This window comes from Marmota flaviventris, chromosome 10, assembly GCF_047511675.1.
Source record: "Marmota flaviventris isolate mMarFla1 chromosome 10, mMarFla1.hap1, whole genome shotgun sequence".
Classification (NCBI taxonomy): domain Eukaryota; kingdom Metazoa; phylum Chordata; class Mammalia; order Rodentia; family Sciuridae; genus Marmota; species Marmota flaviventris.
The window spans coordinates 13757672-13773915 of NC_092507.1; the positions used below are offsets into that span (position 1 = coordinate 13757672).

Below are 16244 nucleotides of genomic sequence, written 5' to 3' on the forward strand. Positions count from 1 at the left end.
AAAGGGCTGGGGATGTGACTCAATTGTTAAGTGCCCCTGGGTTCAATTACCAGTACCAAAAATGAATAAAATTAAACAGCCAGCCTTGATGGCATGCACCTGTAATCCCAGCTATTGAGGAGGCGGGGGTGGCAGGATCTGGAACTAAGGAGTTAAAAGCCAGCCTGAGCAACATGGTGAGAATTTGCATTAAAAAAAAAGTTAAAAATATACCTTGAATGTGATAGCAGCCATACTCCTAGATATGTAGTAAAGAGCAATAAAAGCATATTCAAAAAAAGATTTATACACAAACGTTCATACCAGTTCATTCACAATGTTCCAACCAAAATCACCTTTCGAATGGATAAACTGTGGTCTAGTCTTATAATGGAATACGATAAAGTCAGCAATAAAATGGAGTGAGCCACTGATACACACATTGTCACTGATGCATCTCAGAAATATTTGCTACGAAAAACAGACACAAAAACCTATGTTACATGATTCCATTTTTGTGAAATTCTAGAAAAGTCACATTTATTAGCATACAAAAGGCCCTGGGTTCAGCAGTGGTTGCCAAGAGTCAAATTTGGGGGAGATAATTGACTACAAAGAAGAATAAGGAGCAGGGTGTGGTGGTGCACACCTGGAATCCCAGCAGCTCCGGAGGCTGAGACAGGAGGATCCTGGGTTCAAAGCCAGCCTCAGCAACAGTGAGGTACTAAGCAACTCAGTGAGACCCTGTCTCTAAATACAATACAAAATGGGGCTGGGGATGTGGCTGAGTGCCCCTGAGTTCGACCTCTGGTACCAAAAAAAAAAAAAGTATAAGGGACCAACATTTAAAACTGGTGATTTTTATTTTATGTAAATTATATCTCAAAAAACCTATTTTAGTCAGCTTTTTCACTGCTGCGACTAAAGGACCCAACCAGAGCAACTTTAAAGAAGGAAAGGTTTATTTGCAGGCTCACAGTTTCAGAGGTCTCGATCCATAGACAGCAGACCCCATTCCTTGGGCTGAAGGTGAGGCTGGACATCATGGCAGAGGGCGTGGCAGAGGGAAGCAGCTCACATCACGATCAGGAAGCAGGGGAAGATCCCACTCTCCAGATACAAATATATACACCAAAGCCACACCCTAATTCCCACCTCCCCCCAGCCACACCCCACCACTTCAGTTACCACTAGTTAATCCCTCCCTCTCAGGGGATTAATTCACTGATTGGGTTTAGACCCCCCCAAGCCAGTCATTTCTCCTCTGAACTGTCTTGCATTGTCTCACACAGGAGGTTTTGGGGGACACCTCACATCCAAACCACAAAACTGGATTGCTAAAGATTCAAACTATCTCCAAATGCAAGTTAAAACCACAAGGAGGTGCAGTTACACCCCTGTGAGAAGAGGTAAAATTAATACCAACCAGTTGACGGTGGCTGACGACTGCGGTGTTCTGGCTGCTGGCGTGGGCTTTCCTATCAGGGAGCAAATCTCAGAGACATGGCAAATCCAGTGATTTGAGGGAAGCGGTGGTAGAGACAGTCTCTGTCCCTCAAGTGTGGGCAGCTACTTATCATGAACATGGCCTTGGAAGCCACATGCTGGGTCCTCGATGGTATCCTCTCCTGTCGGGTCCCATTTTTGGACACAACCCAGTTTATGTGGGTTTGATTGAAAAAATACCATTAATGAATGCTGAATCAGAGAGGTAGGACCTCCCCTTATATTACACAATTCCTCTCCTGGGATCCAGAAATAAATGAGCTCAAGGAAAAGGCACTGTTAAGCTACAGAAGGTTTAAGTTCAAAGCTCAGGAGAGAGCAAATGACCACAGTAATGAAACGCCAGTCTCTAGCTAGTTATGTGTTTATTACGAACACCTGTAAGTTTTTTTTTTAAATCTTTATTTATTTTTATGTGGTGCTGAGGATCGAAGCCAGTACCTCACATGTGCCAGGCAAGCGCTCTACCACTGAGCCACCACCCCAGTCCCAACCTGTAAGTTTTTGGAAGGAAGGAAGGAAGGGAGGAAGGACGGAAGGAAAGTCAGAAAGAAAGAAAAAAGAAAAGAAAGATTACTTGAGAAATATTGCTTGGATTTGGGGGAGTACTAGGGATTAAACCCAGGGGCATTTAACCACTGAGCCACATCCCCAGTCCTTTAGAGACAGGGTCTTGTTGAGTTGCTTAGGGTCTCGTTAAATTGTTGAGTCTGGCTTTGAATTTGTGAGCCTCCTGCCTCAGCCTCCCAAGCTGCTGGGATTACAGATGTGCGCCTCCCTCGAACGACCCCCCATTTATGTTCCACATAGTCTTGGATGTGTGCAGTGAGAACTTTTCTTCCAGGGGAGCCATTATCAGAATGTGTGCTACCCAGTTACTTTCTTTTTCTTTTTTTTTTTTTTAAAGAGAGAGAGAGACAGAGAGAATTTTAATATTTATTTATTTTTAGTTTTCGGCAGACACAACATCTTTGTTTGTATGTGGTGCAGAGGATCGAACCCGGGCCGCACGCATGCCAGGCGAGCGCGCTACCACTTGAGCCACATCCCCAGCCCCCACTTTCTTTTTCATTTGGCAGGGATGGAGGGTCTTGCTAAGTTTCCCAGGCTGGTTTCAAAGTTGTGATCCCCCTGCCTCAGCTTCTTGATTTGCTGTTATTACAGGTGGACACCATGGCACCCACCTTTGGTTCTATTTTTTTTTTTTTTTTTTTTGCATGTGCGGTAAGCACTCTACCAACTGAGCCCTAGTTCCATTTTAATAATAAAGTGTTTGGACATCTGTCGTGACAGATATTTTTGTACTAGTGTTTGTCTAACCTGTTAATAAAATAATCCAGAAGCATATTGAAAACTCTGTTAAAGGAAGAGAATGTGTTTTGCGTATCTCGACAGGTGAAAGCACTTGGAGGTTTTTCCCCCCGCCTTTTGCCTGATTAAATATTGAAAAGCCCATTCATTAGCAAGTCCAAGTTCACATGCCAACTGCCAGTAACTGCAATAATTCTGTCATGAATGTTCAATGCTGATGGAGCAAAACTGGCCCCTTTGACTTAAGCTTTGGTAGTCCAGAGTGATTTGCCAACCGATTCCATCTTTTTTCATCTACAGAAAATGCTATTAAAATGGAGAAATAGAATTGTGTTATTTTTGAATGAAGAGAGTATTTTTCGCCTCTGCTACCTGTGGTTCTATGGTAATTCCCTGACTTGCAGGCTTCGGGCATCGGCAGTTCCTCCTAAATGTGCTCTACCCAATGCATGCAACCAACTCTGTGAAGATTGTGAGCGCTTCCAATCAGCATGTCAGAGAATCTGCACCTTGCTCAAAAAACTATAAATATACATCTCAATTATGCAGTCTAGTCAGGGCAGGGCCATTGTACTCAACACAAAATACTCAAATGCTCTCATATTATTTTAGTCTCAGGGCTTGGGGATTCTTTATTCATATTATTGTGGGGGGGGAGCAGGTACCAGGGATTATACTCAGAGGCACTCAACCACTGAGCCACATCCCCAGCCCTTTTTAATATTTTATTTAGACACAGAGTCTCACTGAATTGCTTAGCACCTCACTTTTGCTGAGGCTGGCTTTGAACTCCCGATCCTCCTGCCTCAGCCTCCTGAGCTGCTGGGATTCCAGGTGTGCACCACCGTGCCTGGTTATTCATATTCTTTAACTCATAGCAACATAACTTTACATGAAGACAATCTCTGGGGAGAATTCTACCAACAAGAACCTCATCATAAACCAAAACTTATTTCTCAGGTTTTTTTGCATTTCCTTTCTCAAGGCAGGGTGTGTATCTGCACAGAAGAACAACTATTCTAACAGGATCAGCCAAAGACAGAGTCCAAGTCACTTTCAAAGGGCCAGATGCCTAGTTAATTGAATATTAAGCCCTGGATTTCCATTTCTCAAGAAAGTTGATAATAAATACATGACTTAATCACAATGTCAATATTTGTCTTCTGTCATGAAGTATAATGATGTCACTGGCCACATGAAAAGCAGAAGACAGCTGGGCACAGTGGCACATGCCTTCAATCCCAAATACTTGGGAAATTGAGGCAGATGGATCACAAGTTCAAGGCTAGCCTGGGCAACTTAGCAAGACCCTGTTTCAAAATAAAAATTAAGGGGTTGGCAATTTAATTCAGTGGCAGAGTGCTTGCCTAGCATGTGCAAGACCCTGAGTTCGGTCCTAGGCCTTGAAAAAAAATAATAATAAAAAATAAAAATTAAAAGGGCAATGTGGCTTAGTGGTAAAGCACTACTAGGTACAACCTTCAATATACCCCCTGCCCCCATATACATGCAAAGAAAAGCAGAAAACAGTTGAAGAGGCATAAGTGTCTTGATATAATTGCTCTGTGTGTGTGTGTGTGTGTGTATGTGTGTTGCTGGGGATCAATCCAGGGTCTGGTGCATGCTAGGCAGGTGCTCTACCACTGAGCGACACTCCCAGATACGTAATTGCTAATTTTTGAAGATTGCATCTGAAGAATGAGATTTCGCTTTTACAATGCAGAAGGTTCATTTCCTTTTTTTTCCTTGTTCTTCTTTTTTTCTGCTACTGGGATTGGACCCAGAGGTTCTTGACCACCAAACTAAACCCCCACTCCTTTTTATCTTTGTTTTTGAGACAGGGTCTCCATAAATTGCCAAAGCCTGCCTTGAACTTTCCACCCTTCTGCCTCAGCCTCCTGAGCCACTGTAGAGCTTTTGAAGCTCATTTTTTCAAAATGAGGCATTGCCACTTCTGTGAATGTCATGTTAAATTTAGTTCAACGTGGAAGATAGAAATTTGGGTTTGCCGTGGACAAATTCGAATTCTGGTGGGACACGGTGTCAAGATGAAAAGAGCCTCATTAAACTAAAACTCTATGGAGCAGAAGTGACCATGCTCATAAGCAATTATGGAGCCTCCCTCATACCCTCATACCTTCCAATTGCTTCTGGAATGTATTCAGAATGCAAATACTGGAGATGTGAACTCTCACAATCATTAGCAACAAGTAGGCCAGAATTGAAAGGAAACAAGTAGGTCAGCCCTCTCTGCAGCCTCCAGCATCAGTGGTTTCCCTTCTCATTGACTCCTGCCATGATTCAATGTGAACTTCCCCTCGGAAACTCATATTGCAATTGGATTGCATTGTCATGGTGCTAGAAGGCGGGACCTGCAGGAGGAATTTGTTTTTTTTTTTTTTTTAATTGGTTGTTCAAAACATTACAAAGCTCATGATATATCATCTTTCATACATTTGACTCAATTGGGTTATGAACTCCCATTTTTACCCCAAATACAAATTGCAGAATCACATTGGTTACACACTCACATTTTTACATAATGGCATATTAGTGACTGTTGTATTCTGCTACCTTTCCTATTCCCTACTATCCCCCCTCCCCTCCCATCTTCCCTCTCTATGCAGGAATTTGGGTCACTAATGCTGGCCTTGTAGGACTGGGTCATTGCTCTTGGGAATTAGTGGATTCTCTCTTTGGCAGGACTGGAGAGTGGGTCCCCGCGCTCCCTTTTACTCTCCCTGGTGAGTTGAAGCAGCAGGAGGCCCTCACCAGGACCTGGGCAGATGCCAGGGCCATATTCTTGAGCTTCTCAATCTCTAGAACTGTGGACCAATAGGAAAACCTCTTGCCCGGTGAGAAGGCACAAGGCTGTAATCCCATCAACAGGGGAGGATGAGGCGGGAGGATCGCATTTTCAAGGCCAGCTTTAGCGATTTAGCAAAGCCCTAAAATCTTAGCAAGACCCTGTCTCAAAACAAAAAAATAAAAAGGGCTGGGAATGTGGCTCAGTGGTAAAGCACCCCAGGGTTCGATCCTTGGTTCCAAAAATACAAAACAAAGACCTCTACCAATCCCGGAGTCTCAAGTGCTCTATCCCAGCAATAGAAAATGGCCTAAGACAGGGCTGGAGCTGGGGCTCAGGGGCAGAGCGCTGGCCGAGCACGTGTGAGGCACTAGTTTCGATCCTTAGCACATATACAGATAAAATAAAGGCATTCTGACCATCTACATCTACAGAGAAAAAAAAGAAACCAATTCCAATATAAAACCTCTGCTGCTTCATTCAATGTTTTATACTCTATGGACCAGTTTTTCTTATTTTGATTATATATAGTTGCTACATTTCAGATCAAACACAGCTTCTTTTCCCTTTTTACTTATTTATTTTGCAGTGCAAGGGATGGAACCCAGGCTTTGTACACGCTGGCCAAGCTCTCTACCACTAGAGCCACATCCCCCAACTTGTTTCTTTGTCTTTTTTTTTTTTTTTTCGGTACCAGGGATTGAACCCAGAGGTGCTTAGCCACTGAGCCACATCCACAGCCCTTTTTATTTATTATTTAGAGACAGGGGCTTGCTGAGTTGCTCAGGGCCTCACTAAGTTGCTGAGGCTGGCTTTGAACTTGTGATCCTCCTGCCTCAGCCGCAGAACTGCTGGGATTACAGGTGTGTGCCACCATGCCTGGCTCCATGTTTAATTTTTTGAGCAACTGCCAGACTGTTTTCCAAATGGCTGCTCCCTTTTACCTTCCCACCAGCAATGTATGAAAGTTCCACTCTCTCCAACCTTGACTAACAGCTGTTACTCTCTCCTTCCTTCTTCCTTGTTACTTTCTTTCTTTCTAACTCTTAGGCATCCTAGAGAGTGTGAAGTGTTGTGATTTGCTTTTTCCTAATTATCGTCATGTTGGGCAGTTTTTCATGTGCTCATTGGCCATTTGCATATCTTCTTTGGAGAATGGTCCATTTGGATTCTTTTTAATTTTTAATATTTAGTTTTCGGTTTTTGGCGGACACAACATCTTTGTTTGTATGCGGTGCTGAGGATCGAACCCGGGCTGCACGCATGCCAGGCGAGCACGCTACCGCTTGAGCCACATCCCCAGCCCCATCTCCATTTGGATTCTTTGTCCATTGTTTAATTGGTTTGTCTGTCTTTTATTAGGTTGTAAGAGTCCATACAGAATATGTAAAACGTCCTGGATACAAGTTCCTTGGAAGATGTGTGATTAAAAAAATACTTTCCTCCATTCTGTGGATTGTCTTCTCACCTTCCCATTGGTCTCTCGAAACTCAAAACTTTTTCTTGTTGATGGTGTCCAAATTATCTGTTTTTCTTGTTGCATGTACTTTGGTGTCATATCTCACCAAAGTCATGAAGATTTACTCCTAGATTCTCTTCCTAGGGTTTTAGGGCTGACATTTAGGTGTTTTATCCATTTTGAGTTAAATTTTTCATATGGTGTGAGGAAGGGATCCAACTTCATTCTTCCACATGAAGAAGAATAAAGACATCTAGTAGTTCCAGCACCAGTTGTTAAAGGTGATTCTTTTCCCCATTGATCCTCTTTAAAAATTATCATATAAGATTATTGTACTGTCATGTGTAACTAATAAAAAAATCATCATATAAGGTACATGTCAGGGTTTATTTCTCACCTTCTGATTCTCTGGTGGTATTGATCTGTGTTTATCATTATGCTAGTTCCCCACCATTTTTAATACTGTAGCTTGTGGTAACCTTTCCAGGAAACATTGATTTTTCTAACTTTGTTCTTTTTCAAGATTGTTTTGGCTATTCTGGGTCCTTGAATTTCTGTGAATTTTAGGATCAGACCAATTTCTGTTTATCCCATCCCCCACCCCCAAAAGCCAGCTGCAATTCTGATAGGGAGTGCATTATCCTTTAGATCAATTGGGAAAGAACATATTAATGCAATTGGAGGGGGGGGGTTGTTGTGCAATGACAATGGATACACCAGCCCACTGGGGACCATCTGCTTTGGTACAGATGAGGACAAAGGAGAGTGACTTCTTCCTATAAATGACAAAGCTAAACTGGTTGCAGTGACACATATCTGTAATCCCCAGCAACTCAGGAGGGGAGAATCTCAAGTTCCAGGCCAGCATCCACAACTTAGGGAGACTGACCCTGTCTCAAAATAAATTAAAAAATAAAAAGCGTAGGGGTTTAGCTCAGTGGATCCCACCCCTGGGATCCATTCCCAGTACTGCAAGATGATGATGTTGTCATTGTCATCTGCAGGGTGTCTCCCTCTAGACAGCACATGGGATTTCCCAGTTGAGCTCCTCTCATCATTCCCAGAGGGGGCTCTTACTGCTGACTGACAGCCGCCACTTGTCCCACAACCTGTGCTCCCAACCCTCCCACAGCTACAGGGATTTGCCACATGGAAATGGATAAACAGCAACCACCAGACCTGGGATTTTCTTCTCAGGCCTTTGTTGCCTCCTGTTTGGATGAGACATCTGCCAAGGGAATGGGGACCCTGGCTGCAGGTAGGAGTCATGACAAAATGCCTGAGAAAAACAACTTAAAAGGAGGAAAGGTTTATTTTGGGCTCATGATTTCGAGGTTTCTGTTCTTGTTACTCTGGGCCTGCAGCTAGGCTGAACGTCAGGACAAGAGCAATGGTGGAGCAAGGCTGCCTGCCACATGGAGGCCAGAAGAGAAAGAGAAAGGGGCCTCGTTCCCAGTACACCCTTCAAGGGTTCATGCCCAGTGTCCTACCTTCTTTAACTAGGGCCCACCTCCTAGTTTCCAACAGTGGGGACCAAGCCTTCAACACATGAGCCTTTGGGGCACATTCCAGATCCAAACTATAATACCGCTGTGTCCCCACCTCCAACAGGAGGCTCAAAGTGAAGGCCAAACATCCCAAGGATGACCTGGCAAGAGGCTTCACTAAGACAAGAGCAAAGCCATTGCTGACACTGAGAGCGTGTGCCCCTGCAGCCCAGCTGCTCCTGAGGACTGGGTGGGAGGGTTGCGCGAGCCCAGGAGTTTGAGGCCCCTGTGGGCGAAACAGCAGGACCTCATTTCAGAAACAAAGAGAGAGGTCCACAGCATCCTGAGACACTTCTTTATTCTTCTTAGTGTTGACACTAATGGCAGCATTTGCCCAGACTGTCGTTTCTATTGAGTGAGTTGATTCTGAATGAGCGGAAACTACTTCCGGGGTGCATGGCCCGTTTTCTATCACCAGTAAAAGACTGGGCGATCAGGCTGGAGATCAGGCGAGGAGACCCTTACAAGGGCACCATGTTCCTGAGACCTTCCCACTTCCTTTGCTCTCTGGAGACCCCAGCTCATGGTGCCAGCCCCTTTTGCAGGTCCCCAGGCAGGTGGGAAATCCTCTTGATGAGCAGCAGAAGATGAGCCTGTGGTTCTGCCCAGGTCCGAGCTGCAGCCAAGCCGAGTGCCTGCTCTGTTCAGACAGGAAATGCTGGTGTGGGCCTCGGCTCCAGCACCCTCTCATCACAGAGGCGGCAGGGAGAAGGCAGGAATCTAGAAAAATACTGCATGATCAAAACAACCAGGAAAGACCATGCTAAGTCAGCTTAAGGCAAAGACTGGCCAGAGTGAGAGAACAAGAGAGGAGATAGAAAAGTCTTTGGTACCCTGAGCCATGTCAGGGCCTAGCGGAAGTAGTTGGGACACTCATGAGCAACCAGGTGCCAGGCTTGATCAAAAGCGTCCACAACAGCTGGTTCCAAGGGCCCTTCTTCAGCTGCAGCCAAGTTTTGCTCCAGCTGCTCCAGGCTGGACATGCCCAGGATGACCGCGTCCCCCTGGGCGCCCTGTAAGGGAGAAGGCCAGACTTTAGCAGGCTTCTACTGTCCAGTGGCTCCAGTCGCATGTCCCTCCCTGCCCCACCCCTGCCAAGATTTGGGATCTTTATTCTTTTTTTTTTTTTTTTTTTTTGTGGTGCTGGGGACTGAACCCAGGGCCTTGTGTATGCAAGGCAAGCACTCCACCCACTGAGCTCTACCCTCAGCCCAAGCTTTATTCATATCCTCTACATCCAGAAGGAACTGAAGGTGCCTTCAACAGTCACACCTAGGAAACTCTATACCTTCTTTTCTCTTCTCTTCATCCCCTGCTCATCTAGAGACCTAAGTAAGTTCTGCTACCCAACAGCTGGGCAAACAGCTTCATTATTAACCTCTCTGAGAGTCACTCTTGTTCCCCATTTTCAATGTGGTTATGAGAAAGAAAAAATCACATAGCACACTTAGGCCCTGTTTACTGAGCATGAGGGACATGGATGTCTCATGATGAGCAACTCCTAAGGCCAAAGCTGGAGGGATTTTTCACAAGGCAGACTGGGAGCTCCCACCAGAGAAGCGAGACCCAGGGGTTGCAGAGGTAAAGCTGTGTTTCGATGTCTACCCCTTTAACACCTGTGCAAGCTAGAGTTTCCTTCTCAATAAAACTGGGATGCTTCCTAATAAGTGATAATTCAATCCACGTTTGTAACACTCTCCTTAGGAAGGAGGAGAGCTTTCAGAGGAAAAGACAAAACACACTCTAGAAATCACCCAAAGATAATTTTGGGTCCCGTAAAAGGGCAGAAGCTGTGCCCCAGGGAGAGCTGGTCACCTGCAGCTGCGAGTGGTGGTACATCCACCTCAGGGCGGCCGAGGTCATGCTGGGGGCGCTGGTGCCATAGGTGGCCTGCAGGGCCTTCTCCATCAGGGCAATGGCCTTGAAGTGGTCCTCCTTCCAGAAGCTGAGCAGGTGGGGAGGTGACACAGGGGTCAGAACCTTGAGGGTCATGCTGGGAGTCACAGTCAAAAAGCCCACCAGGGTGGCTGCCCCTCAAGGCCTGAAGCAGTGAAGGCCCAAGTCCTCCCTGACAGTGCTTCCTACTCCGCCCAGGCTGCTGGCTGCCTCATCAGACATCAATGACATCTTTATTCTTGAGAGCACGTACACCTGCCTTTCTTTTCCCCAGTGAAGCACACAGCTAGTGCAAGGGCAAGATCCAGCCCCAGGCCTCCTGGGCCTTCATCTGGGTACTTCCTTCCTTCTCAGCAGCTGCTCCTCAGGGAAGATCTCTGACGTGACAACCACATGGCCCTGGGGTCCTCACAGAGGATGACTGACCACATGGCCCTGGGATCCTCATAGAGGCCACAAGAAAATAAAAAGCCTGGCAGAGGGTTTGGTCATTCTTAGAGGGATTAAGAGATTAAGTACAAGGAAAGTCTTGACCCAGGAAACATCTGGAACTTCATTTCAGACCAAAGGGACCTTCCACCCTACCGGTCCTGATGCAGACAGGTGGCTCACCGATTCCTGTAGGTCTCAGCCCAGCTGTTCCCGAAGAAGCGGCCCAGCGGTTGTTTCCCGTCCTTGTCCTGGTACTTGTACTTGCCGGTCAGCAGGCCCCCTGCGGAAGCATGCATCACACCCCAGCCCAGGCCGCTCCCAGGGCTGACACCCCTCACAGATATGGACTGAGGAGCAGGAGGGACCCAGGAGGGACGAGGGGTGAAGCCCAGCATCTGTCAAAGCCCCCTCTACTTCCCAGGGCCCGGGCTGGGCATCTACCTGGGCAGGAATAGGCAGAGACAGGGCCAGGAATGCCCACCCCCTCCCCGCCAGAGGGCCCTGTCCCAGGGCAGCCCATACCAGCCAAAGGGTTGTAGGCATAGAATCGCAGTCCAAAGTGCTTGAGGCAGGGGAAGAGCTCTGTTTCCACCTGCCGCGTGGTGGCGTTGTACATGCCCTGCAGGGAGAAGGGGCAGTTGGAGAAGGTGGGTGTATCAAGGAAAGGAACCCAGCTTTCCTTTTATTAAAAACATTTTTAAAAAATTTTTGAGCTGTTTTATGTTTGTTTGTTTTAAGAGACAGGGTCTTGCTATGTGGCTCAGGCAGCCTTGAGCTCCTGGGCTCAAGTGCTCCTACTGTCTGAGCCCACAGAGTAGTTGGGAGCATAGTGTGTGCCACCGTCTTGTTCTTGTATGACTCTAAGTCCACACCAGCCCAGTCTTTCCTGCCCCTAGGCCTTCTTTCCCTCTTTCCTTCCTTCCTCTTCCTCCCTCTCTCTCCCTCCCTCCCTCTCTCTCTCTTTCTCTCTCCCCCCGCCCCCCTAATACTGAAGATTGAACCCAAGGCCTCATACTAGGAAAGTACTCTACCACTGAGCTATATCCCCAGCCCTTTTTATTTTATTTGAGATGGGGTCTCACTAAGTTGCCCAGGCTGGCCTCAAACTTGGGATCCTCCTGCCTCAGCCTCCAGAGTAGCCAGGATTACAAGTGTGAACCAGAACACCCAGCATTCAGCAATTATTTCTAAACACTAGTATTGGTATGAAGTGAAGAGAAGTGTTGGGCCCAGGGAAGAGAAACTGTTCTTCATTTATCATTCAATAAATATCTATTGGTCCCATTCTATTCTCACCCCCAGACCTCACCACCCATAGTTGTAAATCTACTGGATTTACAACTACTGACAAACCTGGCAAAATCTCTGCCTCTAAGAGATATTATAATCAAATTTTTAAAAAACAGACAAAAGGCTGGGGGGTAGCTCCGTGGTAGAGCATTTGCCTAGCATGTATAATGAACGTGCTTTATCCCCAATACAACTAAAAATAAGAAAATCTGAGGCTAGTGGCACACACTATAATCTCAGTGACTTAGGAGGCTGAGGCAGGAGGATGGCAAGTTCAAGGCCAGCTTTAGCAATTTAGTGAGACCCTATCTCAAAAAAGTATATAAATAAAAAGGGCTGGGAATGTGGCTCATTAAGCCCCTGGGTTAGATACCCAGTACTAAAAAATTAAAATAAAAAGGACTGGTGGGGCTGGGGTTGTGGCTCAGCGATAGAGTGCTTGCCTAGCATGCGCGAGGCCCTGGGTTCCACTCAGTACCATGTAAAAATAAAGGTATTGTGTCCAACTACAAGTAAAAAAACAAACAAACAAAAAACAGATGTTTAAAAAAATAAAAATAAAAAGGGCTAGGGATGTAGCTCAATGGTAAAGTGTCCTGAGCTCAGTCCCCAGAATCTCTCCCTCCAAAAGACAAAGAGAATTACAAGATCACAGTGGGTACATATGAGGTTTGACGACTGGAGGCTCCTGGGACTGTGAGGAGGGGCTCCCAGAGGAAGAGCCACTTAACTGAGACCTGAGCACCTCTCCCAGGGACCGGGGCATGGAAGGAAGGGATCAAGGTGCGCACTGAAGCACAAGCAAGCTCGTGCCCAGGGGCCAGGCTGGGGAGCTCGGCCTGAGGGCACCTGGGAGCCTCCCACAGGCTCTGAGCAAGGGTGTGGCTGATAGGTAGAGGGCACAGGGGCCAGTCAGAGGGGCAGGGAAACCTGGGAGCAGCAGAGCCCTGGAGCCCGGGGCCTCTGCAGCCCTGGCACACCAGGGAGCCTCACCTGGTACACGGTCGGCAGGATCCAGCCGTTGCTCTTGCACAGGGTACAGATCTCAGCCACCTCCCAGGCGGCATAGTTGGACAGGCCAAGCTCCAGGAACTTGCCCTGTGGGGGCGAGAACACAGTCAGAACCAGGAGACCAGGAAGGGGGCACTGGGGTGGCGGGTGTGTCCCCCGCTCTGCTCTGGGTGCCCGATTTTTCTGGTAGTGCCAAGATGAGGAGCGGAGCAGAGGTGACCGCCCAGAGTTTGGGGCCACCCTTACCTCCTGGTGCAGCTGGTGGCAGGCACGCAGCGTCTCCTCCACGGGGGTGCCGTGGTCAGGTGCATGCAAATAGAAGAGGTCCACTCGGGGACACTGCAGCCGCTTCAGTGATGTCTCCAGCTGGGACCGGAGACTGTCAGGCTTCAGTGACTTTCCATCCCAAGGGTTGGCTTTCGTGGCAATTTTCACTTGGAGAAGAATGTAATGGTTAAGAGACTTACTAGAGCCACTTAGTGGACATATAACTGGCTAAATTACTTAAGTTCCCTGAGTCTCAATTCCCTAATCTGTAAAATGGGGTGACAATAATGTAACTGTCTCCACATGGATGTCATGAGTAGTAATTAATGTCTAAGGTCTCAATATTCACCTTTGTTCCAATCACCATCATTAGTCACCAAACTGCTGGTTTTGCCAGGCCTTGTGCTAGAGACTTAGGGGCAGCAATGAACTAAGCACACTGATCTCTGCCCTGTGGAAGTCACAGTCTAGAGGGTGTCACTACGGTATGGTTAGGTGCAGTAGGAGAAATGTGCATGGTGCCACAGGAACCCAAAGAGAGGCACGAGGCCAATCCTGGAATCCAGGGGAGGCTTTCTCCAGGGATGATCTCAAGTGGAGTGCCCAAGAGTGAGTCTTAGCCAACAAAGGACAAGCCTGGGGACATAAAGTCCCAGAGGTAAGAAAACACAGCTGTGAGGCAGCACAGGTCCAATTCTGAGTTATAAGCCTGTCAATTCCAGGGCAGGGGACATGAGACAAGAGATGGGGACACAGACTCCACCTCAAATACCATCCCACTGAATCTGGGCTTGATCATTCCCATGTTTTCTTGGGTGTGAACCATCCAGCTAGTTCCCTCTGCAGGATGGAGAAGGAACTCTGGAGAGCAGGCCTGGAAGCAGGAGACCAGTAAATAGGCCATCGCAGTATTTAAGAGATGGTGGCACCTGAATGTGAGCCCCTGGCATGGACCAATCTGAAAGAGAGAGGGAGACTGAACAGCAGGCAGAATCCCTCTCCCTTCCAGACTCTCAGACCTGCCACAGCCACCGTGCACTGCAGAGGCAATACCCCCATGAGAACGACCGTGTTCTGCCATCCAAGCAACTTGGCATGAGCTAACTTAACCCTGTTCCTCCCCCTGTAAAGCATCCCAGCTATCTAGACTGAAGAGTGGAGAGATTCTGCATTTTTCATACTTGGCAAAGTCAACTCACCAGGTTGACCCTGATCATTCTGGATATGGGAGAAAAGTCCACAGTTTCTTCGCCCATAGCCCCCCACCCCCTCAGGCATTCTTGTGTGAACTTTGCCTCAAGTCTGGTCTGAGGACTTTGGTCCAGTGAATCCCAGGCCTCAAAGAAGGAAGCAGGGAAGGACTGGAGAAGAAAAACCAATCCAGAAACAAAATGTGCATTATCAGTGAGAGGGAGCCAATGAACGAGAAAGCGTGGCCTGAGACACATTCCCATCTGTCTCTCTAGATCCACCAAGTTGTGAAGACAAGGAAGGCCCAGAGAGACCACTCCTCAGGAATGGGAAGGAGGAGCCTCAGGATGGTAAAGAGGAGGCCAGGCACTTTCCTGGGCACTTCCAGTGGCACTGAGCTAATGAGGGGCAGTCCCCACTCACAGCATCCCTGTCAAGCCACATGTGGCCATCCTTCCACATACCATGAACTTTGCATTCCCAAGCTGTCTTCTGCCCAGCTCTGCCCTGTGCCTCGGATGCCCTTTCTCTTATTCTCCTTCAAGGAAAGTGCTAATGACCCTTTAATGCCCAGATCATGTTCTCTGAGCCCTCCCTACTGCCTCCCCTAAAGTGCTCTCTTCTGCACCCCATAGTGCAATGGTTGCTTCATTTGCCCCACTGGACTCAGAGCCCTCAGTGGCTTGGTCACCTTCCCTCCCACAAAGGCATGACAAAGCCTGGCACAGAGCAGACACAGAAGCCTTATTCTCACCCCCAGACCTCACCACCCTTACTTCTTCAACTGGGCCCTTGGCATTCCTACAGTTCTCCGTGAGCTCCAGAGGCACTGCCAGATGCAAAGGACAAAGTCTAGGGACTGGTCAAAGACCAGAAAGAGAAAAGGGTGCTCGTGGCGTGCATGGATACAGGATGGGGGCCACCGAGATTGCAGCTACCAGAGAAGAGGAAAGGAAGTAAAGCACTATTCAGTTGTCTGAAGCTAGATGGCCTGAGGAGCCTGGAGTTCACAGAGCCGGGCGAGGCAGGGAGGGGCTTGGGGCATCGATGACCACCGCGGCCACTGCACCGCTAGGGGAGGAGGGATTGAGCTCTGCACCCGGCGGGGTAAGGTCCGGCGCGACTGTTACCTCGACAATCGCCGCCGCCCAGCCCGAGCCCCAGGCCACCCAGGATGTTCTCAGACTGGCCGTCGCAGTACATGAAGGCCGTGTCCAGTTCGGTGTGGCCGCGCTCCAAGAAGGCGCGCACTGCCTTGGCACTGGCGGGCGCGTCCATGCGGCGACCCATCTCCATGGTGCCCAGCACCGTGGCAGGTCGGGCCCGGGCGCCCGAGGCAGCCCGAGGAGACGGCGGTGGCTGGGACATGATGACAGTGAGAGCGCCCGACCGATCCAAACCACTCGCAGCGCGGACCGCAGCGCGGCCCACGGCTCGGGAAGCTATGAGCAGCATGGGACTGCGCTTGCGCACTGGCGGGCCCCGCCTACAACGTGGGAGGAGCGTTGGGGCAAGGGAGCGAGGCCAGGGCGCGCGGTGCTTTCCGGCG

General features: G+C 48.2%; 1 protein-coding gene across 2 annotated transcripts; it reads right to left on the bottom strand.

Annotated features, from left to right (window-relative positions):
* Positions 1 to 8354: 8354 nt before the first annotated feature.
* LOC114105404 (aflatoxin B1 aldehyde reductase member 4) lies at positions 8355 to 16167 on the bottom strand. 2 transcript variants are annotated; one of them, XM_027951877.2, is made up of 8 exons: positions 15826 to 16167; positions 13484 to 13671; positions 13220 to 13324; positions 11459 to 11555; positions 11117 to 11216; positions 10424 to 10553; positions 9442 to 9621; positions 8355 to 9328 (listed from the first exon to the last, which is right to left on the bottom strand). In XM_027951877.2, exons 1-7 carry the CDS (start codon positions 16148 to 16150, stop codon positions 9460 to 9462), a joined length of 1107 nt encoding a protein of 368 aa, XP_027807678.2. In that variant the 5' UTR covers positions 16151 to 16167; the 3' UTR covers positions 8355 to 9328; positions 9442 to 9459. The 2 variants fall into 2 exon arrangements, with proteins under 2 accessions (XP_027807678.2, XP_027807676.2); XM_027951875.2 differs by having other exon boundaries at positions 8355 to 9621.
* Between the last annotated feature and the right edge of the window lie 77 nt (positions 16168 to 16244).